The 27,335-nt window shown below is 41.4% G+C and overlaps 3 protein-coding genes across 4 annotated transcripts in view; 2 read left to right on the top strand and 1 right to left on the bottom strand.

Annotated features, from left to right (window-relative positions):
* The window catches only part of LOC122409519 (uncharacterized), a 71,666-nt gene extending 48,419 nt beyond the window's left edge, over window positions 1-23,247 (top strand). For both annotated transcript variants that reach the window (XM_043417148.1, XM_043417149.1), the window contains exons 3-4: window positions 21,249-21,521; window positions 21,952-23,247. In XM_043417148.1, coding sequence (XP_043273083.1) covers window positions 21,354-21,521; window positions 21,952-23,247 — 1,464 coding nt within the window. In that variant the 5' untranslated portion in view covers window positions 21,249-21,353. The remainder of the gene's footprint in view (window positions 1-21,248; window positions 21,522-21,951) is intronic.
* LOC122409644 (outer dynein arm-docking complex subunit 4-like) lies at window positions 16,684-20,318 on the bottom strand. Its single transcript, XM_043417373.1, has 3 exons — window positions 20,081-20,318; window positions 19,113-19,388; window positions 16,684-17,999 (listed from the first exon to the last, which is right to left on the bottom strand). Exons 1-3 carry the CDS (start codon window positions 20,316-20,318, stop codon window positions 16,684-16,686), a joined length of 1,830 nt encoding a protein of 609 aa, XP_043273308.1.
* On the top strand, window positions 23,177-24,473 carry LOC122409520 (uncharacterized). The gene has a single exon (XM_043417150.1). The coding sequence runs from the start codon at window positions 23,290-23,292 to the stop codon at window positions 23,848-23,850; it is 561 nt and encodes a 186-aa protein (XP_043273085.1). The 5' UTR covers window positions 23,177-23,289; the 3' UTR covers window positions 23,851-24,473.
* Window positions 24,474-27,335: the final 2,862 nt, after the last annotated feature.

Genomic DNA, 27,335 nt, shown 5'->3' with positions numbered 1-27,335 from the left:
CAAAACAGATCACAATGAATAAGTACTATCTCAGAAAATTTTATTCGTTTTCATCTATACAAATAATCATACACATACTTCCATACCCGATTCTAACGATGGGAAGAGAGAGAGAGAGAGAGAGAGAGAGAGAGAGAGAGAGAGAGACTCCGAGTTCGAGCTGCTCGTGTATTCCTCGTGAAAACATTTCCTTGCCGTGGATAACTCCAGGTACGACGGAGTCCCCAGGATACGAAAAGAAATCTCCTCCCTGTTGCTGTTCGGCAGGAACGATGAAAAATTACAAGATGGCCGTTGGCCGTTATAAATCGGAGACTGCGACGATATTTGGTCGCGACAAGATTTTGTGAGTGAAAGGAGACCCCTGATGTTAGCGACGGTCTCAGCGAGATTGATCAGATATCTTGTGCAGAAGTCACAGGGCGCCGGCTTCCCCACTCCCTCCAGAACGTTGATGGGATAGAGTCCATCCGAGTTCGTGATTTTCTGACCGCCAAATTTGCATGAAATGCGACGAGCTCACAAGAGCTGACCACATTCTTCGACAGCCATCTTTGGCTCTCGATAAACACACTGAACCACTTGAATGAATGGTTCTCAAGAAACTTATTCACAAGCACAAACATAAATCATATCTGACCACCACAATCATTGGTTTTCCTCTACCGCATCAGTAAAGAAGAAAAATGCAATATCGATATTATACTGTTTCCTGCTCCCCGATCTGGCATTTGCACAATGGGCCATAACCATAAGCATTTTTACGACGAAAAACCGAGATGAGAAAAAACTTCTTCAACGCAGTATAATAAATAATCGTCTTAATGCCAATGCGGTTGATAGTGTGCTAAGGCTTTCGGCGTGCACGCGATTCATCTTCATTAATACTTGCGAACTTTTCTATCACGCTTGGTCGTCGATCTCTCTCGTAATAACTTATATTTCCTCTCGTTTTTCCACTCCCCCTTCTCTCCGTCGTTCATCTGCTAACATGGTGGAGCTGACGTTACCAAAGAATGTGAACATGAGACCGTTCCATGCTCGGCGTTCGACTGACTAAACCTTTACTTTCTCTTTATTCTCCCTTTTTCACACGCATTGCGATTGCGTATAGGAATTGCGTTACTTTTGTTCGTTGTTCGGAGGACTTTCATAAAAAACGGTGGAACATTTTCGACCCCGTTTCCTCCCTATTTTCGATTGAACGTCGCCAATTCAGTAGTGAAAATAGGTCGATTGCTATAGTCAGACTTCGCGATAGTAGAATCAGAAACAGCTTCGGGTGTACGTTTTGAGAGAAATCTCAATAAATTCCAAACGCTAAGTTCCGACACTGACAAATCGTAAGCTTGATTTAGCGGAAAGAAATTCGACTGACGGACTCACTATGCGGGCAGATGGCTAACACGTGGTCCCTCATAAAGTTGTAGCGTTCACTGTTTGCAGAATAAAACGACCCCGAACAAGCGAGTTGGTATTATTGTGACGCGTCGTTACAGCTGGAAGGAAATGAGCAATCTCCACTTTTAGCTTCGACGTGCGACAAATTTCTTGTTTATTTGTATCAGGGAAGAAAGTTGGAGCTATCAATAAAAGTCCCTTTGAGTTCGAAGGTGTAGGGAGGACAAAAGTTGTCAATTTATTCCAATTACTTTTCATGCCATTGATGGCGGGTGATTTGTACGAGAAATTGAATGCCTTCGATTGAATCAGGCGACTACAATTTATTTTTCACATTTGTTAACGTGACGGAAGAGTCGAGCCTCGGTATTACAAGAAAATGGGGAAAACCAGATGGCGTAAGAAGTTTTTCAATAAAAATTTACTTCGTTTTTATAAAAAAAAAGTAAAAGAAATAATAATATGAAATTTTTCTATTTCTTGTTCGCGCTTTTTGAGAAGACAAAATTTAAATTTAAATTCAAATAATTTAAATTATTGAAAAAACACTTGGAACAAGACTCGAATACGAGTGAGACGAATCGTTGAAGTTCGGATGCGGACTTTAATCCCGAGAAGTGCATATTTCACCGCAACTTCGTGATCCTGAATATTCAAAAGTCGAAATTCACAGTGTGAAATTGGAAAATTGTATACTCATCGAGAAGAAAAAGCCAGAGCGAACGAGGAACGCAAACAATACGAATAGAGTTGTACCCACGAAGTGTAGATCACAATGTTGGTGGAAAGCTTGACTCGTACTACTCAATACCGACGGTATATACCGCCGGAATGGAGTTGAATTTCGTTTCACCGGACCCTGTAACTTGGTCGCCAAATCATCGAGAATCGGAATACATAGAGGCCGTACACGCTACTTTTTTATTCGTAAATTAATAGCGACGAAAATATATTGAGCTCAAAAAAGACTATTTTTGAGGGATATTTCTGTAGAAGACTCGAGTTGACGTATAAATATTTCAACACTTTCCTGAATTCTAGTGTTTTTGTACAATTAATGGATGTTTAAATTTGTTCAATAGCAAAATCCGATTTCTTACGGAAATTTTGAAAAAAAAATCACCCCGAAAAATCTAACGAATCGATTAAAAAAAAAAAAAGTAGTACCACCGTACAGTTTTTCAGATATTGCAACTTCAAGTTCTATGGTTTCTCCATCTGAACACATGGAATCGTCAAACAAAAAAATGTGTATCGAAATAACTCGAGAACGGTTCTTACGATTTTTATTTTAAAAAACACAGTGTTAGAGTAACTTCTGAAGAAAAAATTTAAAAAAAAACATCATCTACCGTCTAGTTTTTGAGAAAAAAATGATTGTAGTAAAAATCGTATGATAATTTGAGTGGGAGAATTTCGAGGTTCGCGACGTGGCAACGCCGTCGCGTCAAACAAGCCACGATTGTCACTATACTTTAGGACGCTGCGCTCGTCTCAGACGGCTGGCTGCGTGTACAGTGTTGCAACGATTGACGCGCTTCTGAGCGTTCATTTGTATGCTCGTGTATGTGCATACTCTGGGAAGATGTATTCTAGGAGGGGCGTGTACGCAAAAGAAAAAATATAAAAATTCCAAAATCACGAGCAATTATGAAATTTTAATAAAGTATCGTAACCATATATTTGTTTTACTGTACCAAGTTTCGTTTAAGGTAAACGAAACTTGGTATACAGTGCTCGATAAATCGGAGCACAGTCATTTGCGAGAACGCTCGTTTTGCATTTATGAAAGCTATTTTTACAGAAGTAACAAGTAAGTCTTATTCTAATGAATCAGGATTGATAGGAATACATACGAATTAACAAATACGAAGACGGAAAAAATTGAACCCGGATATTACTCAATGGATCGATATGATACGCATTTTTTATGCTTCGAATAAAGTTTTATTGTTTTCCGAAGGCAAACTCATATTTCTTACCCGGGAGAATTTCCGCCGCTGTTTCTTTTATTTCCGTACGAAGTAAGCGACGAATATTTATGAGATACGTTGAAGATTCGTGGGATAGTTTTTCATGCTTACTCGTCGTTCGTATCATTACAGCCAAGTCTTTCGTTATAAATGAACGATACAATAATTTATCGTTCAGCTGTTCGAATCGACGAAGCAGCCTCGATACGTAAAACATCCGAGGTGTCCGAGTGAACCGCGATATTTCATTTTTTTCCCCTATGAAAGAAAAGGGTTGGGGGAACTTCCTTTTCTGACAGTAACAACGATTCTTCCGTCCCCTCGGACGGTGAGACTTGAATAACGAATTTCAGAGCCTTTGCCCGTATTCTTAAGGACTCGCGCGAGAGCAAGTGTCAGTAGGCCACGAAGTCTGACGGGCGGATGGAAAAAAAGCGTAAAAAAGAAACATGACGAAGGTTCAAGATGAAGCGAGGTGACGAGACCAATCTTGCCTGATTATTCTCACTCGCTGGATCCTCACTTTCGAGGGTCCATCAAGCTTCTTCACCGCTTTTTCAACAAGCGAAAAAAATTTTCATCTTCCCTCGAATGAGCTCAAATATTTATCACGAACAAATGATCTTCAAAAATTGTGCCTTATGAAGAATTTTGGACTCGGATGGAAATAAGATAATTTATTACAATAACAAATGAATTAGCGAAAATTTAGACTCTCAACAAGTGCCCATCCCGTAAATGTAATTGAAATATTTCTCTTCTGTATAATGACTGTTGGACAAAAATATTCAAAAATCATTTCCACGTAATAAACAACGTTTGCGTCAGAATAAATGTGCCAACGCTTTCGATCAACGATTTCAAAGTTGAATTCCAATTCTTCTGTATTACCGCAGTCAAATAAAAAATCATAAAAAGCCATCGAAATTAGCCACAAGGTCAGTTTTCAAACAGTGTTCGTAACGTGCATCACGTTTCTAATAAAACGTGATTTGCAAAAGTTTTTATTCGATCGTTGTCGATTGTCATGGTCCAGAGAAGAGAATTATACGATTCTGACATGAGGAATAAACACAAATACAGTCTGTACCTTATTGGGTGCGCAGCGAAGGGAATAATCCCACCAGCAACCTGTGAATCACGTTCCAAATGGAAACAATTCCAGTGTACGAATCGTGTTGTTTGATAGTGCGATTTATACTTGGGTCGAACAAAACATCTCTCGCCTCGTTACGAAATTCAGGTCGCAGGGTCAACCGAAACCAATTTGCGTGACGATACTCTATGCGTATGGAGGAGAGCCCATGTTCAAGCAAATTCTTTCCGGACGGGTTTCCCTGCCACTTTTGTGTGTACCACAACGTATTTGTTGTGCAGGACGCCTGAGACCGAAGGCAAATAGAATCGATAGCGACTCAGTAACGAGAGGAGCTCCAGGAGGCTGGCTCAGCCGTTCGCATCGATCCATCTAATGTCTCTTTAATTATGAATCATTGAATGTATTTGCATGAATTTGAACGAAGGGCTTGGACTTTTGTCCCCTGAATTAAAATGCTGCGACTCCTCGCGCGTAGCTCCTTAAAAACATATAAAAGTAGCATAAAGTGTCAAAGGTCAAATAAGAGGCTTCGTACGAATATAATTCATCGAGATGGCTGTCTCGCAGGTTTACGTGAGCGGAGCTCCCTTGGCCCGCATTTCAACCGCTTGCGTATACAAGTAGCAACGTTGGTTATCTCCCTCGCGCTTTCGGCAACTGCGAGCGCAGAGCCAGGATCGATTTGTGTGGAAGCCAAAACGACACTTCCATTTCACCTGCTCGTGCGGTCCCTACGTAGATTGTGTTTACGCCTTCGTCTCGCTCGTATACCCTACTCTACGCTTCTGTCAATTGCTTGCAACCGAAAGGCCTCAACGTTGAACCCTCGACCATCGGAGACACTTCAGTCGCGCCCTTTTCTGAGCTCCTCTGTTAGCAATGTCACTTATAGAATGCACGAGCCGACAGGAAACCATCGGAAAGCGGCAGGAATGTCACACGCGTCTCTTCCTTTGGCACCTTGACACACCGGGGGCTACCTGCAGGCCTTATTTCCTCCCACTAGTTATACATATGTTACGGACACGAGCAGAGCGCTCTTGCCAATCTTTCCCAAGGAGTGTATCAATAAAGCCTCGCACACGATCCCTGTCAACCAACGTGATATACGATCGAATACGTAGCCATGCATCCCCCCGATAAAAACCACTTCTTCCGGCAGGAATAAAACAAGGGTGGGTAGACTCACTTTCAAATATGCTTTTAAGCAGACTCGAAGATTGACACTAAACTCCATGACCTCATTTTTTTCATATTTGAACGCATAACTACAGCCGTTTTCAACGACGCAATATTTTCGTCACAATATTGGCATTACATTTTTTTGTTTTTAATAACGCAAAGAATGATGTACGATAAAATAAATCGCGTGGAAAATGTGTTCGCTGAAAACGCCTGTGGAGACTGGAGGATCTGGAAAATTGACAAGAAGACGTAACTCGCGTGGGTTCTACGATAGAATGTAAAATTTCATACTTTTCTAGTTTGGCCAATGCATTGAATTGTGAGAAGCACTTGCTCCAATACATTCCTCTGACGCATAAACGAATCTTGGCACAATGGGGATTAGCTGGGTGACTACTTTTTTGCTTTAACTGGTAAGGACCAGAGATCGGCATCAATAATTTTTTTGCCACTAATTTTGATAATTATTGTCAATTGATTAAAAATCAGTAATTATTTCAAGTTACATTATCAATTGAACAAATAATTAGAAATTGATAGAAACTTTATTGCCAAATGACGATTCATTTTTTAATTGATGCAGGAGATATTACCAATTGACGAAAAATTTCCAATTGATGGAGAAGATATTGTCAATTGACCAACCAATTTCCAATTGATGGAGGAGATATTACCAATTGACGAAAAATTTCCAATTGAGGGAGGGGATATTGCCAATTGGCCAACCAATTTTCAATTGATGGAGGAGATATTGCCAGTTGACGAAAATTTTTCAATTGATCCAGAATGTTCTGCATCTGGATCATTGCAGCATTGAAACAAATAATTGGTCGCACTATCGAAACTACGAAAAAATCACTGTAAACGCAACACAAAATCAAATCGTCGTCTGGCTCGTTCGTAAGAAATTTTCATAAAAATTCACTGAGAAATTTTGGCCCTTAAACAAATTGAATTTTTGTTCCCAACAGAGGGAAGTTTACTTCAATGGAAAAATCTTTACCATGGGCGTAAGAATGCACAACAACAGTATGTGGCATTAGGGAAAAGTAGCTGTCGACAAGGCTCTTGGGCGTTCCCACAGGAATATGGAATCTCGCTGAGCAGAGGAAAACTAGGGTTCAAGCGATAGGACGCACTCGTGGAGATCCCCAAAGAAAAATGTTTGATATACAAAAGAAAAAAGAGTGTGCAAAAGGTCAATATCGTAAAGAGAATTTGGAGGCTAATTTTCGAACAGGTGGTTCCCTAAAAATCGTATGATTTCTCGCGAGTAAAAAGCAGTCATGGCTTCATCTGGAAGAATGAAGGGCTTTGACAATCGTTGACGTTACAGTAAATATTGAAATATTCAACAAAGAAAAAGCGAATTTTTTAACGCCCTGGAACGCTCAACAGTTGAAGCTGGTGTCCAAAGGGCATATTGAACAAGATTGAAAAGAAGCAATCCATTCTGGATTTGTTTACCAGGAAACCGCTTTACCTTTGACGTACAAAATATCGGAGCGATTCACAATGAAAAACTGATGTGTATTTGAAAAAACTTTTTTTAGATTAAATTTGTAAAATAAATCCTTTCAGGCATACTGATCAGTCATTGTCGTCAGAAATTGGACGATTTTATCGACACAAGTATTTCAATGAGGACGAAAATTCAAACGTAGATTTAGCAGGGATCGAACGAGCGAGTTATGGTCCTAACTATAAATACTTTGGAAACGCAAAAAGAAATCGATAGCCAGTGTATTGAAGAAATTTTAGGAACGCTTAAAACGAGTCTGGAATTTCAGTGATCTAAAACAAGAACTTCAGACATTTATAATTGATGGAAACTTTATCTTCGCGGAGATAGAGTTTTTATCAGTTTCATGGTAGTAGTTTTTTTATCGGTTGTGCTAGGTAAGCTTTAATATACGTGGCAAAGTTTCAGAGCGAGTGCGGAGTACAGCCGGATTGGTCGTGCATTAGGGGGCAGTAAGCTCGATACACGGGCACTGCCATCGATACGTATATGTATCGTACATGGTATAGTTTATGTATGGAATAGCCATATTACATAGATGAGGCAGATTTGATCGAGGCTGGATATTCGAGGAGAGTCCTGTCCCAATTTTCCGGTGATGCCTGCTACTTATTCCTGCGTGACTTCAGTTGCCAATATCTCTGGTTCAAAGCTGGGGATATTGAGTAAACGACGAGAGTAGAGCCTTATGACGTGGCGTAAGGTTGATTGAGGTTGTTCAATACCAAAACCCGATTTCTTACGGAAATTTTGAAAAAAAAGTCACGCAGAAAAATCTAACGAATCGATTACAAAAAAAGAAGTTCCACCGTACAGTTTTTCAGATATTGCAACTTCAAGTTCTATGGTTTCTCCATCTGAACACATGGAATCATCGAACAAAAGATGTGTATCGAAATAACTCGAGAACGGTTCTTACGATTTTGATTTTAAGGGTGGAGGGTGGATCGCGACGATACAATGTTGCCATGCTAAACCACGTTAAAAATATTAAGAATTTCAAAGTGATAAGAATTTCATAAATTTTGGTAAATGTATTCTTTAAAAATATATTAGACAATATACATTTTTTTATATTTTTCTTCCACATAGCTCTCGAGTAATTGAACACTAAAGTTCACGCGTATAACCGTAGAGTTTACGTATATACAGTTATCCACCTCGTGCATAAGAACTTTAATTTAACGCTCAATTATTCGATAACTATGTGGTGAAAAAGTTTGAAAAAAATTGTTTTTGTATACTTTATGCCAAAGAATGTTATCACCAAATTTTATCAAATTCTGATTATTTTGATTCCGTGATCCACCCTCCTTAAAAAGCATAGTGTTAGAGTAACTTGTGAAGAAAAAATTAAAAAAAAAAACAACATCATCTATCGTCTAGTTTTTGAGAAAACAATGATTGTAATAAAAATCGTATGATAATTTGAGTGGGAGAATTTCGAGGTTCGCGACGTGGCAACGCCGTCGCGTCAAACAAGCCACGATTGTCACTATACTTTAGGACGCTGCGTGTACAATGTTGCAACGTATGACGCGCTTCTGGGCGTTCATTTGTATGCCCGTGTATGTGCATACGGCGTGAAGATGTATTCTAGGAGGGGGGTACGCAAAAAAAAAATATAAAAATTCCAAAATCACGAGCAATTATGAAATTTTAGTAAAATATCGTAACCATATATTTGTTTTACTGATCATCAACGATATTTTGAATGATTTTAGAAACATATTCAACAACGAATAATGTTCACACAGGAAGGGGGCTGCACCCTATTTTTTATACGACACTTAGCTATCGCACTACCTTAATATTTCACCATGTGTTACGACGAATGATAGACGTAAAAAATTCGCGTGTCGTAATAACAAAGACTCATGGCTGAATGAATGACGAGCACGATGACCTGTTAGAAGTCAAAAATTAACTTGATTATTCGGTATTACGAGCTCACGAAATGTCCAGGTCATGTGCCACAAGTAACGTGTTACGTGGGCGTTGAGAGAGGAAGATGTGAGCCTGGGCATGAGAGTTTTTATCCTCTTTACTTGCCCACTTTTCCCTGTACACTTTTCTAGGGAGCTTTACGTTTTTTAAGCCCTTTGTTTCCCTCTTTTTTCCTCCGTACCTTCTTTTTTCTGTCCATCACTTTTTGCGATCCTTCCTCCATGTTTTTTTCACCGCTCTCCTCGGTTTTATTCCGCACTCCAATTTTCTAGAGTCGACGAGTTTTCCAGGGTCCCTTGAATGACACGTCACACGTTCTCTCTTTCCCCATTTCTCCACTCTTCCAATCTTCCTCGTTTTTCATCATAAACGCGTCTGCGCCCTATCGCAACCGTGCGTACTTGACTCACAAATTGTGTATCCTGTTGCGGTTAGCACACTACTAATGGGCCCGTGTACTCGTGCGATAAGCTTAATGACGAGCTACCTGTGTCTTACCAAACATCTCACTCACCCCGAACGCCCCAGACCGAACAATTCGCGTGCGAATTGTTCGCAATGGAAACTCCCATATTCGTGTACCGAGTGATATTATTCAGCCTGCACAGAAACCCTCCGTTAATTCTACCGCGACCGAAAAATAGGACTGAAGCGCTCGTATACTTGAGGTTCATGATCTCTCTCTCTCTCCCTTGCTCTCTCCTTTCATTCGCATCTCGCTCTCTCTTTCTTTCACTGCTCAACAGGTAGCTTTTGTACCGCAAACTTAACCGGCGTGTTTCGCTACAAGGCCACAGAAACGGTGATACGAACGATCTTTTGTAAAACGACACCTTAGCTGTTGCGATGACGATCCTGCAGACATTTCTTCTGCCATGCTTCTCCGCGTGTACCCTCCATTCGGGCAACCATTTTTCACGTTATATTAACACTCTGACATTTAATAAAGGAGGAGGGTGCTTCGGGACACTTGAACTTTTACATACGCTTCATCGTTGCACGAGCATGGGCTGCTGCGATAAAATGAAACTTTAAATTCTCGCCCCGATTCGCGATTGGAATGGGGAAAAATATTCATACTAAACCATACGAAGAAATGTCAGTGGATGGGAGTTTAAAAGGAATTAGGGAATCGGTGAATTTTCATTTGTTAGCAATTTATTAGCGAACGATGTTGAAAAAAAACTCAGGATTATTAAGGAAAATTCTCGAAGAAAACGAATCGACGTAGCACTTTTTCACGTACACACTCTAATTGTGGAATCAAAATTGTGCTCGAAATTCAATTAAATTTCAATTAAATTTCATTTCGTAAAGAATGAAAACCTTAACTAATTTAATTTCCATAGTGCTATCGTCATAACTGTAATTACTAATTCAATGGAGTGAAAATGTTTTGAAAATATTTTTCGAGTCTGCTCGAATGAACTGACGAGGGTAAATTGAACCATTTGTGAAACTGTTACACTTCTTATCTCCAGCCTCGTGTTTCATATATTCCAGGGATGTTCTCCTCACGCGTTTCTAAGAAACACGAGGATGACAGCGTTGTCCGTGTCACGTCTTTTACGAGAACATCCGTGCAGCAAAGTTTTACGTTGTACAAGTTGAACAGACCATGTGCGACGTTTCCTCACGTATCGCCTCGGCGTCGTACGGTAGTAGAAACAAAGGGGGTAGCACGAACGTCATTTCTGTGTAGCGCGCTAACGGCAATGCAACTCCGAGGCTGGAAACATCTTGGAGAAAATCAATTTCTGAAATTCCCATAGACCGAAGATCCCAAATATGTGCTATATTCTTATCTGTGTTACAGCTGAATAGGGCTTGCGTCTACGAATTGTTCTTTTCACACCGCTCAGTTCATTGGGTAAACAACAAACCTCATTTCCATAATGGATGGAAAGATGAGCTTTTTATACTTTTTTATGCTACCGACAGGGTTTTCCCTTTCATTATACAAATTCTCTATTTGCATAAAATGAGAAACCAACAAGGAAAACACCGTGAGGAAAAATGCTCCGGAACGCATGTGCGGAAAAATATTGTTGTTGATATATGCCGATAAGAAATTTCTGCTCGGACACGTCCACAGTTGACGAGTGTCACGAAACAATCGTCTTGAAAGTCGAGATGAAATTTCTTCGGCAATTTGAAATGGCAGTAAAACTTCGCAAAATTTTCATGCATATGCGCGAACGATGGACTTTAAGGGGTCTACTCTCATTAGAATTTTCAAAAAATTCTTTTTTTTAATTGTATTTTTTGAAATTGCATATTTAAAAGTAACGTACTGAAATTTTATAAAAATCTGAGCAGTCCAAGTGTACTTTTGAGCGACGTTTACTCGGCTGTCTCAGCGCGCCGATACGCACCGAGCAGTGCGGTACCTGCCTTTTTTAAACACTCTTTTCTCGAAATTACGTTTTTGGACGCGGCTCGTTGATAAAATCTCCGAAACTTTTCAACCGATCCTTACCAAAATTCTACCACACGTTCTTTACGACTTCAGCTGTGGCGCATATCATACGAATTTTGAAATTTTTAGTGTAACTATTTCTTTTTTCGCGAAAAACGATGAAAAAAATCGACGTAAAAAAAACTTTTGTTCGTATAATTTGACAGCGTATATTTTAGGCCTAACACTTTTTATATCAATAATTATAATTCATGTCGGTCAAAAAAAATCGTGAAAATAGTCTTTTTTGCCTGTTTAATTAGGGTGGACCCCTTAAAACCAAAGAAGCAATGTATTCATCAAGTGGACATTTTTTTTATCAATAACCCCAATGAAATGATGTGACATAAAAAATCTTGATTTCTTGAAAAAAAAAAACTGTCAAAATAGCGACTTCTATTTCCACTTTTCTCCGGACCGCGTGCGATTTCTGATGCATTGAGAGTTTTCTGCTTGAGTTTATTGCAAAAAAGAAAAAAAAATTGCATCGTTTCTTCTTTCCCAAGGAAAATTGGTGTTGGGTCCAATGATTCGAGAGTTGAGAAAACGGAAGTGTAATCGTTTTCCCACAGGCAATAAGTATCAATGCTGCAGATACACTTCGGTCGAAGTTACATGTCGAGAGCTCCTCCTGTGTATAGCGATTGATTAATCGGTCCCAGCCAGGTAAGTCGGCGATGTATATAGCCCGAATCACTAGAGGAAACTTCTCAAGATGTTCGTCGATGAAACTCGATCGTCTCAGACACGAGCTTTACTTATTAAATTTCTCTTCAATCTCTCTCCCACTATTTCTTTCTCATATTTTTCCTCGACACTCTCCATTTTTTCCTCGTTCCAAAGAGATTTTCTTCTTTTCAGGGGAGATCCCAATTCTATTTACGCTTCCAATGATTATTTTTTTAAAAAGCAATCACCGTAGAAACAAAGCGTCCCGTCATCCAACGTCAACGATATTCAAAAACTGTTTTGGAAACATTCTATTAGTTCCACACAATACATTTGTTGGAATAAAGTAGAGAATCTTCATGAAATAACCTCATGAAATACAAATCCCTTTAAGCATTCAATGGTCTGAAAAAAAAATTCTACTTTGATCGAGCCAAATTTATTGTTATCGCGTACAACGAATTTAGTGGCCAGTGTCGAGACGATGCTCATTGAACACCTTAATTGTCTCGGACTAGAAAATTCTTTTCGTTTCAAACTATTGACTCGAGGAACCTTTCAAGAATGAGCACTCTGGTATATTTTTTGTTAATAGTTTATTATTTTTTTTGCAAGCTTTTGTCAGATTTACGAGTGATTTGCTTTTTGGTTTTGGCAAAAGCTCAAAACGTATACGAAAAATATGAAATTTTTTGTCATTGCTAATCTTTTCTTGGGATCAGCCAAGGCGTTAATCTTGATCGACGGACGACGAAAAAATCTTATCCCTTTGGAATAATATTTCTGGACTTTTTTGGTTCTACACGTGCGATTATAACTGATCGAGCACGTAAGTTTTCCCGGTGAGATTCGGAGGCTCTCCATCTCCGGAGAATTGTTCTTCATCGAGGACGAATGTCCGTGTGGCAAAGAGTTGTTCGATCGAATTAGCACGTTCGGACGTTTCTCTTTCGATCACTCGAGTTCTCGATGTGAAGGATTCCTCCTGAGTTTCGTCGGCATTGTCCGAAAGTCCGATGTTGTCAGCGAGCAAAATGTCATCATCAGAGCTGGTGGAAGCCTCGCTCGTTGAGCCCGAGTTCGAACTTTTAATCTTGTTCGGCTCGTTTCCCGTATTTTCGCTCATCAGGATTCGACAATGTTTTTTTCTCAAATTCTTCGGACACTTGATCATCGAACCTCGGAATTTATGGAGTTTAGTTGCTAAGCCAGATTGCGTAAGAAGATTGTCGCTTTTGTGTATCGAAGATTCGAATCCTTGGAACTGCCTCGATTTCGGAACGTCCTCAGACTTGGCTTTGCAAACTGGTTTCTCCAAAGTTTTCTCATTCCGTATCCAAAATTTTTGCCAAGTATCATCCAGAGAATAGGCCTCTCTGAGGGTTCGAGTGATTCGGTCGATCAGCTCGGAAACGTAGTCGCGAGTCTCGTCGTTCTTCTCGTCTTCAGCGATTGCTTTCACTCTTTCTAATACGATGACAGCCTCGCCCAGCCGGCCGAGCTCGACGAGCGACTGGCCACTCAGCAGTTGACCATGAAGCAGCCATTTCTGGGAGTTTCCTTCCTCGGCATACTCCAGACAACGATAAGAAGTGTCGAGAGCTTTCCCATACCGTTTCATCTCGAAGTAACATCTGCCAATCTCGTGCAACAGCCACGCTTTTGGCACAGCTTCGTCAACGTTTCGAAGCAATCGTTCCCAGGCTCTGGCCGTTGCGTCGAGGTGGTTAAACGTCAAATGGACTCGGCCGAGGGTCATGAACGATCTCGACTTTAAGGTGACATCGCCCGATTTCAAAGCCGATTTTATCATCAACGTGACTTCATCGACCGCGCGATCATGACGGCCCAACGGTATTTGAGCCATGGCCAAATAATGGTGAGCCGCAACTTCGTAGCGATAACGATCGACCAAAGACTCCGCGACGAGCAACAACTCCTTACCGATCTGCAAGCTCGCGTTGAAGTCGCCTGATGCGAAGGCCTTTTGAAGGTTCTCCAGCGTGACGCTCGCCATGCTTCCCAGTTGGTGTGACATTCTTCGGGATCTTGAGACCACGGTCGATCGACGACGATCACGAAAAATCGGTGGATCCTGGAGAAAATCCTTACGCGAGTCGAAGTACCTGCATTAGCAAACGTTGCCTACATTTTTTCTTCCAAGCTTCTCCCTTTAAATACTTCACTGTTAAATAAGAAGATTCTCTCGATCGAAGTTCTTTTTTACTTTAGAATTTGGTCGATCACGGATATCGGATCGTCCGATTCTTCCACTATTTTTTGCGCTCTCTGGGCAGCCGTTTCGGGACACGAAATCCCCTCCAATTGAGCTATGTTTTTTTCCTTCGGTAGGATTTTCTTGACAGCTTTAGAAGGATTTGTAACAGAGCTTATTACAGCTGCGGTTCTTCTCGCTGCTATACGGTGACTGGTTTCACGAGGACAGGCATTTGCTGCACGATGGTACAAAACCAAAGCCAATTCGTAATCCCCCCTGTACACGGAAAGAATTTCAAAGTGAATTATACACGAAAATTCACAGTAGCGACGCTCTGTCGCATTCGTTGGAATGCAGAGATGCGGGTTAAAGTTGTCTTTACTCTTAGTTGAGCAGTTTTTTGGATTTGATTCTCTCAGACCCTTTTCTCAAACGATTAATCTCACTAATCTCGACTATCGGAAGAAACGAAAATTAACAGCAATGAATAAACGAAGCGAATTATATTCGTTGAAAAAATTCGTAGGCCATGAAACTTTTTCTTTCAAGGCCTTATTTACACTTGCAGTGGGCGAAAAAACGTCATTTTTTTAATTTTTTCTCGACAAGAAAATATAAATCTTTATTTTAAAACTGGCAACGACGTTCGTTAATACATATGTTCATGTACTTGCATTGTACCAAATTCATACCACTTATTTATTATAATAATAGCTTGGGCCTGGACGAAGGATTTGTGAAAATTTTGATTTAAGAAAAAATGGCGACAGTTTTAACAAAAAATTCGTTTTTGAGGTGCTAAATTTTCGGCTTTTTTTTACAATTTGTTTTTCCAACAAAATACGAAATCCTACGTCCAGGCCTTAGCTATTATTATAATAAATGAGTGATATAAATTTCGCATGGATCGGATTTATAGTTTTTCAGTAATCGTGTCGACCGCAAAGGTATTTTTAAAAAAAGACGATTCCGAGATAATCGCGTTTAGAGATTCAAGTATTAGACGAGCGCGCGCACCGGGTGGTCGGTTGAAATATCCATATAGCTACGAATCTAATGTTTCGATCTTTATGAAATGTGGTGAGAATATTCTTCGGACATTGTACTTGAAGAATATCTAAAAAAAAAGTTTTCGATTTTTCCGCCCATCACAAGTGTATATAAGGCCTCAAATCTCATGATTCTGTTCAAGAAAAATTCGACAAAAATTTTGCATCTACTTCCATAAAAATAGAATATAAAAAGAGTAAAATGGTAAATACTTGTGATGAAGAATGTCCGCCTGTCGATGCAGGGCCTGAGCATACTCGCGTTTGTTCAAAACAGGCTTCGAGTCTTTCCTCCTGCCGAAAACGACCTTTGGATCTTCTCTCGCAACGGCTTCAAATTTCGCAACAATTCCATCGAGATTTTCCGATTCCTCGTCGCTGTCTTTTTCTCCCTTTTCTTTCTCACATCCACTCAAAAGGGTTGCCGATTTTTGGCGATCCCGTCTCTCATTTCTCGTACTACCACCGGACGATATTCTCGGAGATGACATTGCTTCAGGCCATTTTATTACTCCACATTTGCGCTCGAATGAGAAATGATAAAAGGATCATTGGCGGGGAATCGGTTGACAATCGACTCGTACGTGGCCGAATAAGTGAGGTTAAAAAGAAGAAAGGAAGGAAACAAAAGAGAGAGAGAGAGAGAGAGAGAGAGAGAGCGAGAAGAAGTGAGAGGACACAAAACCAAAAATCCTTACGAGGTTTCCGAATCTTTTTTCTGAGCCCCTTGAGCCTCGAATGTTGGAAAGAAAGCTTTCAAACTATTGAGAAGTCTCCACGAATAGCAATGTTCCAGCAATTCGAAAAGTAATCTCATTATCCCGGAGTTATTCGATGCGAAACAAGCTCCGAAAATAATTCTAAATATTCAGGAAAAATGAGGATCACAAAAATTATAATCCGGAAGTAAATTAATATGTGATTAGCTTCCAAAGTTGTTTGCCAATTTTTGCCAAATTCTCCATGAATATTCTTCGTACCTTTTATTTATAATTATGATCTAATGAATGTCATGGGAAGATGATGCGTAAACGAAATTTCAGTTTCTTCTTATTGTATTTTTATTAATCTACACGTAATTTTTTTTATTTTTTTTTTTTTATACAGAGTTAAAGTTATCATGCACGGACAAGAAAAACGGACGGAATTCAAAGAAAAAAGATCATGCATAATCATCGAAATCGACCCATCCAGGAATCTTTTTCGAGGGTGCATATCGCTTGAGCAACGCGCGCCTGGCTTCAGTTTCCGGATTTTTCGGAGAGCTCGGCAAGATGGTTTTTCTCTTGGCGATAACTTTGGACTTGGTATCCACAGGTTTACATCCTGGCATCACGGATAATCGTCTCTTGGCGGGTACAGCTCGCATCCTCGCAAAGAGGAAGGTTGCTTCGGTCTTGAGTTCGTCGGGCATGAGTTCAATAATGAGGTTTTCTCTCTCCGTGATGCTATCGATTCCCATGATCGTAGAGAGATCGATATCGTTAACGAGCTTAACAATCCTTCGATAAAAATCCTGGAGGTAACTGATCCGGAGTCGCTTCGCACCGAGATAAGCGAGAACGGCAGCTTCCCGTGCTTCGTTTCTGTTGTGCTGATGGATCTCGATTCTTATCATGAGATGGTGAGCGTTCAGGGTCCACGGATCGTGGCGCGCCTTGTAACCCGAGTCCCGAGACTTTTTCGCGTACAAACGCGCGAGATCGTAACGCTTGATCTCGATATAATACTTGGCCAAGTCGTGAAAAAGCCAGGCCAATTCGAGAGGCTGCGAAGCCAGGGCCAAACGCTTTCGGAAGACTTCGAGCGCGCTGCTTCCGTTCTCCGTTGCGACCCAACCGAGCTCCGCGTCCCGAGGCACCACGGCGACTCTCACCCCCAAATGATGCTTCAAATGGGTTGCTTTCGTTGATGGATCCGAAAGCGTCGACACGTCACGCGGATCTAAGTAAACCCAACTGATCATCTCGTACAGAGCATCGAGACACGGCTTTTTCATGGGGAAAATATCCTCTTCCCAGGCATCGAAGGAGTCTTTCGCTCTCTCAAGCAAACTGAAGAAAGCAGCATATTCGCGAGCTACGCGAGCCTCGTGGAGCCTCTGCAAATACATATTTGCGTCTATTACCACTTGGTTACGTGACATGCGTTTCTCAGCGAGCCGACGCGCTTTCGCATCGCCCGGCTGCCTCTCACGTTCGAAAGCGAAAGTATAAAGTGGCTTCTGAACTCGCAGCACTTCCTGCCTGTACCTCGTACACCTCACGCACTCTTCAACGAGCTTGAGCAACTCTTCACTGCCCTCTTTATTCGCCGACTCCAGAGCTGGATTTTCAAGGACTTGTTCAAGAAAAAATTTATCCTCTGCCAAAGTACCGAGATATTGTTTCGCCTTCAAACGGTCGAGCTTTTTTAAGTGCACTTCGAGCTTGTAGGCCGGATCGTTGACCTTGAATTTCGAATGGTCTTCGTCGATACCTTGACAAAATGAGGCAGCAGGATGCGTATCAATTGGAAAACTTTCTTATCCGAATTATGAGACTTTCATCGTTAGACTTTTTTTTCAATTTTTGGCCACTGCTTTGTTTCCACATTTTTAATAATTTCATACTCAAGAAAATCGATTGATTTTATTTATTATTATAAAGAAGAAAAATCTGCTGAGCGTGCCAAGAGTCTGATCAAATTACGGAGCGATCGTATCCACTCTCCCATTCCGAATGTTTAAGGGCTTATATACACTTGTGATGGGCGGAAAAATCGAAAATTTATTTTATTAGCTATTCTTCAAGGACAATGTCTGATGAATGAAAAACCGCATTTCATAAAGATCGGAACATTAGACTCGTAGCTATTCGTCTAATACTTGAATCTTTAAACCCGCGATTATCTCAGAATCGTCTTTTTTTTAAAATACCTTTGCAGTGGACACGATTACTAAAAAACTATTAATCCGATTCATACCAAATTTATATCACACATTTATTATAATAATAGCTAAGGCCTGGACGAAGGATTTCGTATTTTGTTGGAAAAAAAAAGTGTAACAAAAAAAACCGGAGATTGAGCACCTCAAGAATGAATTTTTTAATAGATTAATAGTTTTTTAGTTACCATGTCCATCGCGACTGATGCTCAAAAAAAGGTGCTACTGTAACACAGCTGGAGTTGGGCCATTTTGAGAAATGTTTTGATGAAAATTGTACAAGTACGCGAACATATGCACTAATGAATATCGTTCACAGTTTTTCAATAAACATTTATTTTCTTGTCGAAAAAAATCAAGAAAATGACGTTATTTCATCCGCTGCAAGTGTACATAAGGCCTTAAATTTATCAACGTTTCTTCAGTTTTTATATTGGATTTTCATATTTATGCGAGAACTTTTCGTAAAACTGTTATCTGAATCTGACGTACGAATCTTCTCTTTGAAATTAACATTTTTTCAGAAAAACTCGTTTCTCTACTTTCTTTGCATGCTATTAATTCCACTACAATTCTCCTCGTTTTTTTTTCAAACGCGAGAAGAATTGTAAGAAAAAAAGACCTCGGTAGCTGGATATTTGTCGATTACGGCGATAAGATTTTACCCTCGAATTCGTCCTCCTCCTCGTTCAATTTCGCTACGAGACTTCGCCGATACTCCTCCAGTTTTTTTATCCAGGGATACAATAGAACGAGTGCGTCGGGCGAGGTGTTGAGTCCCACGCAATCCTCGATTGTCTCATTCGCTTGCTTAATGGCCCGTTCGAATGGCAATTTCGTCTTTCTGGAGCCGCGATGTGCGTGAATAAGGCTCTGCCCGAATTCAGCAAGGTTGAAAAGAGCCTCCACCCACATACATTTGACCTGAACGTTGTCGGGATCTGCGCCATGCAGATTCCCGTTTCAGCGGTTCGAATGAAAAAACAAATCTTGATTAGTTCTCAGCAAATTCCAATTTATTTTCACGCGTTAGAACATTTCATCCATCACGTTGAACTTCCTATTCATAAATAATGTTCAAATTTTTTTCCTCGTTTCGATAATCCTCATAACTTTTGGTTTCTTTAAGCATTTTGTCACACATTCTCATAATATTACAAACCCTCTTGCCCTGAGCTATCGATTTCTGTCTCGGAGCCCTCTTCGAATACTTCACCGAGTCATATATCAAATCTCCATCGAAGGCTTTGGCGATGTGTGTTTCATATATAAAGGCTATTCCACCAAATATTTTCACGCTACCTCGCTACACATTTGATCACGGAATTGCAACCATTCCGGAATAAATAAAGTCGTGGGGAAGCAAAATGTTTTTTTTAGACTGCTAATCGGTTCTTTAGATTTTTAATCAAAGTTGGTAGCGACGAATACGGCGGGGCTGAAAGTCTTCGAAGGAAAATAGCTGCAAGACATTATTTTTTCAAGGCTGCGTACGTCGAGATTTCGAATTGAAAGGAAAATTGGGAGGTTAAAGTGTTGGCATTTTTCACATGGAGTTGCTCGTATAAAAGTGTTGCTCGGATAAAGGATTCAGTGGTTCACGGAAAAAGGGAAGGGAGGGAGCATCGTTTACCTATCTTGGTGCACTTCAATGCAACATCCGCGGCCTCCTGATACCTTGTGGAATTGGTGAGTGCCTCGAAAAGTCCAACGAGAGTTCTAAGATCGTCAGTTGAGGATTCTCGGATCGATTTCTCAAAGACCCCTATCGCCACATCGTAATTTTCGATTTTTTTCGCGTGAAAGCCCCATTCGCGATACAGATTTGGAGAGCGAAACGCTGGTGGATCTGATTCTTTGTTCGCAACCATTTTGAACGAGTTTTTGAGGTTGTAATTATAAGGAGGAGAAAACTGTTGTGTTTCCGTGTGATTTATCCAATTTCATGTATTCACAGGTTCACTCCGTTCGCATCATTTCACGTTTTTTCCGTTTTTTTGTGATCTCAAGTTTCTCGAAACTCGAGATCTTCAATTACCGGTGGAATTTATGACGGCCGAGACGCAATTTCATGTACGAGAGCATGATAATGGACGAAACGTCGAGAGACGTCAGCAACGAATTGGATCGATTGGTCGGTTCGATACAATACAAAGGGAGAAATGAAGAAAAAACGGCGGCACACACACAAACACACACACACACACACACACACACACACACACACACACACACGATCGTTTTCTGTTTTCCAGACGAGTCTTTTCATTTCCACGATTTTTCCCCCATCGCTGTTTCTTCGCTCTCAATTTATTTTTAAATCCATCCCACTTTAATTGGAAATCCACCAGTGAACGAAACAATCTTAACGTGTCTACGATAGAGAATGAGTTTTCTGAAAGAGGAGCAAGCGTAATTGGAGTCCGATCATGACTGACTTCGGAGTGTTGTTTGGATGACAAAACAATGGGATGAGATGGTATCGCCGGGGTGAAATACTTGCCGGAGCATTTGAAACGTGAAGAATCGCGATTGGCCAATAAATCGTTTGTCTTCGGTTAATTGTCCATCATCGCAGGAGCTTTTTCGTAGCTGGTTAAAGGGGCGGCCCCGGCCTAGATTCTTAGCAAGCAGTTGTTGTACCAGAGAGCTTCGATTTTAGATATGCAGCGACGCGATCGCGTGGCGTTAACATCGCGAAGGGAAGGGCTCCCCGGGATAGCGCTCTATTTTCGCGGACCTTTCTCACTCACGTGAATCAATATTTTCTAAACTCTCGGTTTTACTATCTTATGTTTCAGACCCGGTCCTCGGGGTATGAAGAATTAATAATAAGGAGCGAATAAAACAAAGAAGGAAGACGAAGCAAGGAATCCTCGGTTAAGCGTAAATCTCGTGATGCGGTGATGGCTCTGTTGTACAGATTCGCGCAGCTGCCGGATCGCGGTGGCACGCGAGTCTTCTCATTCGTCGTGACGAGAAGCGTCGTCCGCGATCCTGAAAGAGACGTCACCAGCAAGGAACTCGTTTGCGGCTTTCAAAAATGGGCTGTCGCGTTTTCACGAGGCGACAAGGTATAACTACACATCAAATTATTCGATAACAGACTTCGCTTTAACGTACACCGTCAGCGAATCTCACTCAGCTTCAATTTTTCTTTAAATCCTCTGTAAAAGCAATTTTACATTTTCACCTGCGTTTTCGATTGCAACTGTTAAGTTTCGTGTGTCGTTATATTCTGTGAACGGGTTTTCATCACTTTTTACACTTTACTCGTGACTTTTCTTCATAATCATTAATGAAAACTTTTTGTTTTGTTTTGTACTGAATCTCAAACAATTATAGTAACTCGTACATAGCTGAGGTCTTCCAATTCTTCCATCCGGAGAAACCGTTTTTTTAAAAAATAACAATTTCTTTGTTAATTCGATAACCAGATCAAGTTCCTTAAGTTGAAAGGATTAGTGATCTCTGAAGTTGGATGTCTTTCTGTACAATCATCAGGTACTGGGGGTCTACCTGGTGTGGCGTGGTGCAGCTCGCGGTTTGCGGGTGTACGTCGACTTCACGTTTACGCTTTTGAATCGAGAGCACTTTTCGACGAACGAGGGTTTCTCGGGGAAGCGAGTAAAGTTCACGTACGACGCGCCCGCCCAGGGCAACCGAAATTACATACCGGTTTCGGATTTGTACAGTAGAAACTTCGCGGATCCAAACGGGGAGTTTCAATTGGAGCTTTCAATGGCGAACGTGCGAACGGTATTTACGGCGGAGGTACCGATGCCGACAGGAGTATTTACAGCGGGTCAAGCGAAAGGAAACAAGCTGGAAACTGGTTACTTTACGTTCGGTGGTTTCGACTGGAACGTGGTGATATATCCGCAGGGTAACAAAGAGGGGGAGGCGCGTTCGGACAACAGACTGAGCGTTTATCTGGTGAGACTAACGGGTTTCGACCACCGTTGCCGGGTGAGGTACAGCGTGGCGCTCGGCGACGGTGAGAGGAGAATCGAATCGGGTCAAATCGAGGATCTTTCGGATGCGGAGGGTCGGGGTTTCGGTTGGCATCCCCGGGTGCGTTGGTCGAGTTTGGCACACAAAGGAATACTCCGAGTCTCCTTGGAGATGATCGAAGCCCGTACGATATCGGAAGTGGCTGTCCAGGCGGTGGGCACATCGACGCTTTCGGCGGCTCCTTGTTACGATCGGGACAAACAAGCGTGGGCGATAAGGGCCGATTTGCACTCGGACACGTTGCGGCTCCAGCTCGTTTACAAAGACATCCACAACGTGCCACGGAATCATTTGAGATACGTCAGTTGGTCGGCTTATTTGATGCGCGGGGAGGACCCGGACGCGGAAGCGATAAGCCTCCCGGGTGCCCCGTTCAGTCGCTATTACGTTCAGGAACAGGCTGACGAGGGCATTATAATGGAAACGAATCTCGGTATGAACGAGGTCAAGACAGATCACTGTCCGTTTATCACGGACAAGGGCCAGCTGAGGATTCGCATCGAATGGAACGAGAGTCACCTCTTGTTCCAAGCAACCTATCACAAATACGACGATGTCTGCCGCATCCACAATCAACAAATGAGACGCGAGATCGCTGCCCTCCAAGCCGAAAACTACAGCCTCGAACGACAGTTGTTTAGCTACCAAAAGAGTCTGGCTTACGCCCAAGCTCAGCAGCAACAGGAGGCTGGCACGGGTCCCGTTGCCGGGCAACCCGGACCTGTGCACTCTTCGCACTCGTCTCATCTCGAACGCTCAGCCTCGACCGACACCGAATACGCCTGACAAGTGCTGCCTGACGTTGCTGCCGATACCCGTCTCGTTGACATGGAGCGTCACGGCTCTTACGTCTATCATCGTAATTCAAACGGTATGAACGATAAAAACGATAATCAACAGTGGTCCTCGCTCCAAGAAAACGATCGTCGCTTGCACCAGAACCTCGTTATGATAATGGATCGTCGTTTGAGCAACGTTCAGCAGGCCCAATTTCGATACGACACGGAATCCCATCGGGGCTCGCAGGATGCGACCTCGTTGCACAGCACGCTCGTCGGCTCCAACGCCTCGACCAAGAGCTTCAACAATCGCTCAAATCGCGAGAACGTCAACAACGGTAGCCATCGCTCGTCACACGGCAGTATCGTCAAACAGCCGAGATCTTCGAAACACAACAACGAGCAGTTCATTGAGACAAATAAACACGCCAACAAACGCGGCTCTTATCAACGTTACTTCGCTGGATTCACCGAAACGTACGCAACGATCAACGGCGAAAAAAGACGAAGACCCACCCTCTGGGAAACTCTCACCGGTCTCGTTTGTTCACTCGGCGCCCTGGCAACCAGAGCTGCCAAAATGGCCGCCAGGCGCGGTGATTCTATATGAAGATCAGTGAATAATCAACATCAACCCAAATAATATCTATACAACACCCTCGGAAATGATCGATTATTTGTTCACCAACGAACGAGAAATGACACGATGCTGACCAAACTTCGTGCGAATCGTCCGATTCCCACGACTATTCTTACACCACGCGGGAATCAATTTCACACAGGGATTATATCTGACGCAAAAGACCACACGCGAAACTCGAATTTCAAATAACGATGATGATGATGATGATGATGATGATGATGATGATGATGATGATGATGATGATGATGATGATGATGATGATGATGATGATGATCCTCTATCTACTTGTCAATTTACTAAAGAACCTATTTTCCTCTAAAGACTTTTTTCACTTATCAAGACCACGCGAGATTCGATCATTATGAATGGATGAACCGGCGAAAGAGGAGAACGCGAACGCGGAAACCATGATAAAGAAAAAAGTATGAAACGGAGAATACCAACAGGATTCGATAATTGGCGGAAAATCGGGTGGCTAAGCGGCGTACTAGAAAGCTAACAAATATGTTTGGCATATCATTCATTCCATGATCGTATAGTCGACGTACATTAACACTGTAATATAATCTAAGTACATAATTACCAAAACATGCTATATTATTATTATTATTATTATATACATGTATATTATATACGATGTGAAGGTAAATTAATATGTAGACATAATCGATGTTAGTCGTCGGGATACCGTTAATGACGCGCAGTTCTCGTTACCGCCTCAGTAACACTCGGAGTTTATCACACACACGACCATCGATGTAAGTACCCAATGTGGGATGTTCACGTTGTGTCAGACCATTTCAATTCCCATTTCAAGATTTTTCTCACTTGGTCGTTGAGAGCCGATTCGCTAAACAAATGCAATTCCATGATAATTGGCCTGTCAAAGGAGCGTGCGAGAATCCACTCAACGGCTCTTCTTACAAGCCGGGCGGGGTAGTATTGTACGGTACGGTGAATCTTGGGTTCGGTCGGGATGAAGCTTGACTGAGAACGATTTACTCGGACATTCTTTTTTTTTTTGACGATTCGTTCTGGAATTCTTTTGGCAATAATTGTGGGAGGATCGAAGCCGAACAGGCTCGAATCAAGTCGAGAGAAATATTGTCGTTTAATTGTTCGTTATTAACGATATTGCGATATTGCGAAGACGATAAATTTGAAGAGTTTCGATATAAATTGATCCGCTCGTGGGACAATTAATTCTGCTTTGCTCTCACGACCATAAATAATCTACGCAAAGGCTCGTTTTATTTGAAACAGTCGTACAAACTCTCGCCCCTCTGTCCCTCCCAACTCGGAGTACAGAATTCCATCAATAACAAGTTTCCTGCTGTTATTCAACCTCATTTTCGCTACTATTACGGCTATCGATCTTTCCCAAAATGGTCAATTAACTAAGAAATTTGTAACAGCCCTCTCGTGGGCAGTTTCGAGAACGAAAATTACGCTGCTTGCGCCACCAGAGGGCGGCTACGTAAACCACCGTTGATTCAACTATGATTAGCAATCCTCTGGATGGATTGAAAAGAGCGAGAGAGAGGAAGCGTTTATAAACTCAGAACGTACAAATAGCGAGCTTTCAGCTCCATTTTGCCGATCGTGCAGCCCACAAATAACGGATTCATTAATACGTACGCGCGCTCGACGCACGGGCCCAAGTTATGAGAGCAAAATTGCTCGTGAACCTCGGAGGGATTAAATAAATTGAGCGTACTTTCGAGGGAAAGCGGCGGATGTTGCTTCATCGAGGGATTATGGAGCGAAGGAGTGGAAAAAAGCTTCCAATTTTTCGCTTCACTTATCTTTTTTTGAATTTCAAATAGTTCGTAATTTATAATTCTGCTTTTGGATGGAGGAGAGAAAATTTATTCGGAATAATCTAACGAGTCGCCGGGAACAAAGGAGCAGACACAACGCGCGATGCGAGTGGAAAGCAAAAGAGTTAAGAAAATAGCGGGATGCACGTGTAAAAATTTTCCGATGAGCAGAAAAAGTGACGGTGCTTCGCAGCGCGAAGAGAGAAAGAGCAGGGAACACAGTGAGACAATGGTCGATCGATAAACTAACCCGGTGTGTTATAGTTTGGTTATGCATCTCCAAAATCCCATATATCTCGTATAATTCGACGTTGCACGAACGATTGCTGACAATGGTATAAACGTGCATGGTACAGATAGCAATGGCGAGCTCACCAAGTGTGAATAACAGACTCAAATTCCATCAAACTCGCAATGCTTCAACGTTTGCTGCAATCGCGCGTTGTGTACACTCCGGACACCCGATTAATCCTTTTGCTGTTACGAAATAATGAAAACTGAAGAACATTATGTTTTTAATATTGTTGCAAATTTATGAGAATTTATCGCTTTCTCTCACTCTCGCTCTCCTTCCCATTCCGAACAATTATCTTAACCCTCTCGGACCGAGGGGCCTGTTTCACGTTGGAGGAAAATCATTACCTTCGTAATTTAATCCCAAAATACTTTCTAGTTTACACGGAGAGAAAAAAATAGTAAGAATTGCTATGATGCCATGATAAGATTACTATGATGCCAAAATATTGTAATTTCCAAGTCAATTCTGAATGAAAATTTTCAAATTGCGTATTTTGCTGTGACAAAGGTTTAAACTGTGCTATTTTTTCTTAACGTAGTTCACCAAGTGAACGGTGTAAAATTTATATTGACTCGATGATGAACTGTCAAGTAGAATTATTATGCCGTTTTGCTATACTCAGTACTGTTTTCACAATTGAAATTTACAGTTGAACGTAGTAAAATTTGAGGAGCTCGAACACAAGCATCGATCATACGCCAAAGTGTTTAGAAATTTACTATGGTAAATAACAGAATTTCATTCGCGATTGTACGATAATATACCGGTATACGTGTGTACCGATGTATTTATTTTGACATCACTCATCAATTTTCATCGACTCGCTTCACAAAAAATTACTATGCATGTTCGTAAGAATTAATAAATATTACCGATATAGAACCCTACTTCTGTGGCACGATAGTAGTTTTTAGTAAAATTTTCTCTCCGTGTACGAATCGATTGTGACATTTTAGTTTTTTTTTTGGGAAATGCGAATTTTTTAATGTCGGGTGCGCCCAGCGGCAGGTACTTGGGGAGGTAAAATCAGGAAAGTTTACGAATTAATCTAGCACCTAACACCTTGAAAATACATCATATCAGCTTCTCTTTGAAAGGATTTAACGTTTGGAGTATGAAAAACGAATGTGTACTCGCTTTTCTTTTGGGATAGCTAAAGCACGTTTTAACACAGCGCCAACTCACACGAAACGCCGGATTCATATTGATATTTCGATGGGTTAAAGCAGTTTATCTCTTGGTTTAGGAGTATCCATGGTGCAATCTAACCTTGCTTGATGGAACTAGGCGGTTGGAACCACGACCTTGCTGACCGATGCAGTTTTATGGGGCGT

The sequence above is a fragment of the Venturia canescens genome, chromosome 4 (genome assembly GCF_019457755.1).
Source record: "Venturia canescens isolate UGA chromosome 4, ASM1945775v1, whole genome shotgun sequence".
NCBI lineage: Eukaryota > Metazoa > Arthropoda > Insecta > Hymenoptera > Ichneumonidae > Venturia > Venturia canescens.
This window is presented reverse-complemented; position numbering and strand designations above follow the sequence as displayed.

Coding starts and splice junctions, on each gene's coding strand:
- LOC122409644 (XM_043417373.1), bottom strand. CDS start 20,318: ATGGTTGCGAACAAAGAATCAGATCCACCAGCGTTTCGCTCTCCAAAT. Junction 19,389..20,080: donor ATTGAAGTGCACCAAGATAG/GTAAACGATGCT, acceptor TGCATGGCGCAG/ATCCCGACAACGTTCAGGTC. Junction 18,000..19,112: donor GGAGGAGGACGAATTCGAGG/GTAAAATCTTAT, acceptor CATTTTGTCAAG/GTATCGACGAAGACCATTCG.
- LOC122409520 (XM_043417150.1), top strand. CDS start 23,290: ATGGAGCGTCACGGCTCTTACGTCTATCATCGTAATTCAAACGGTATG.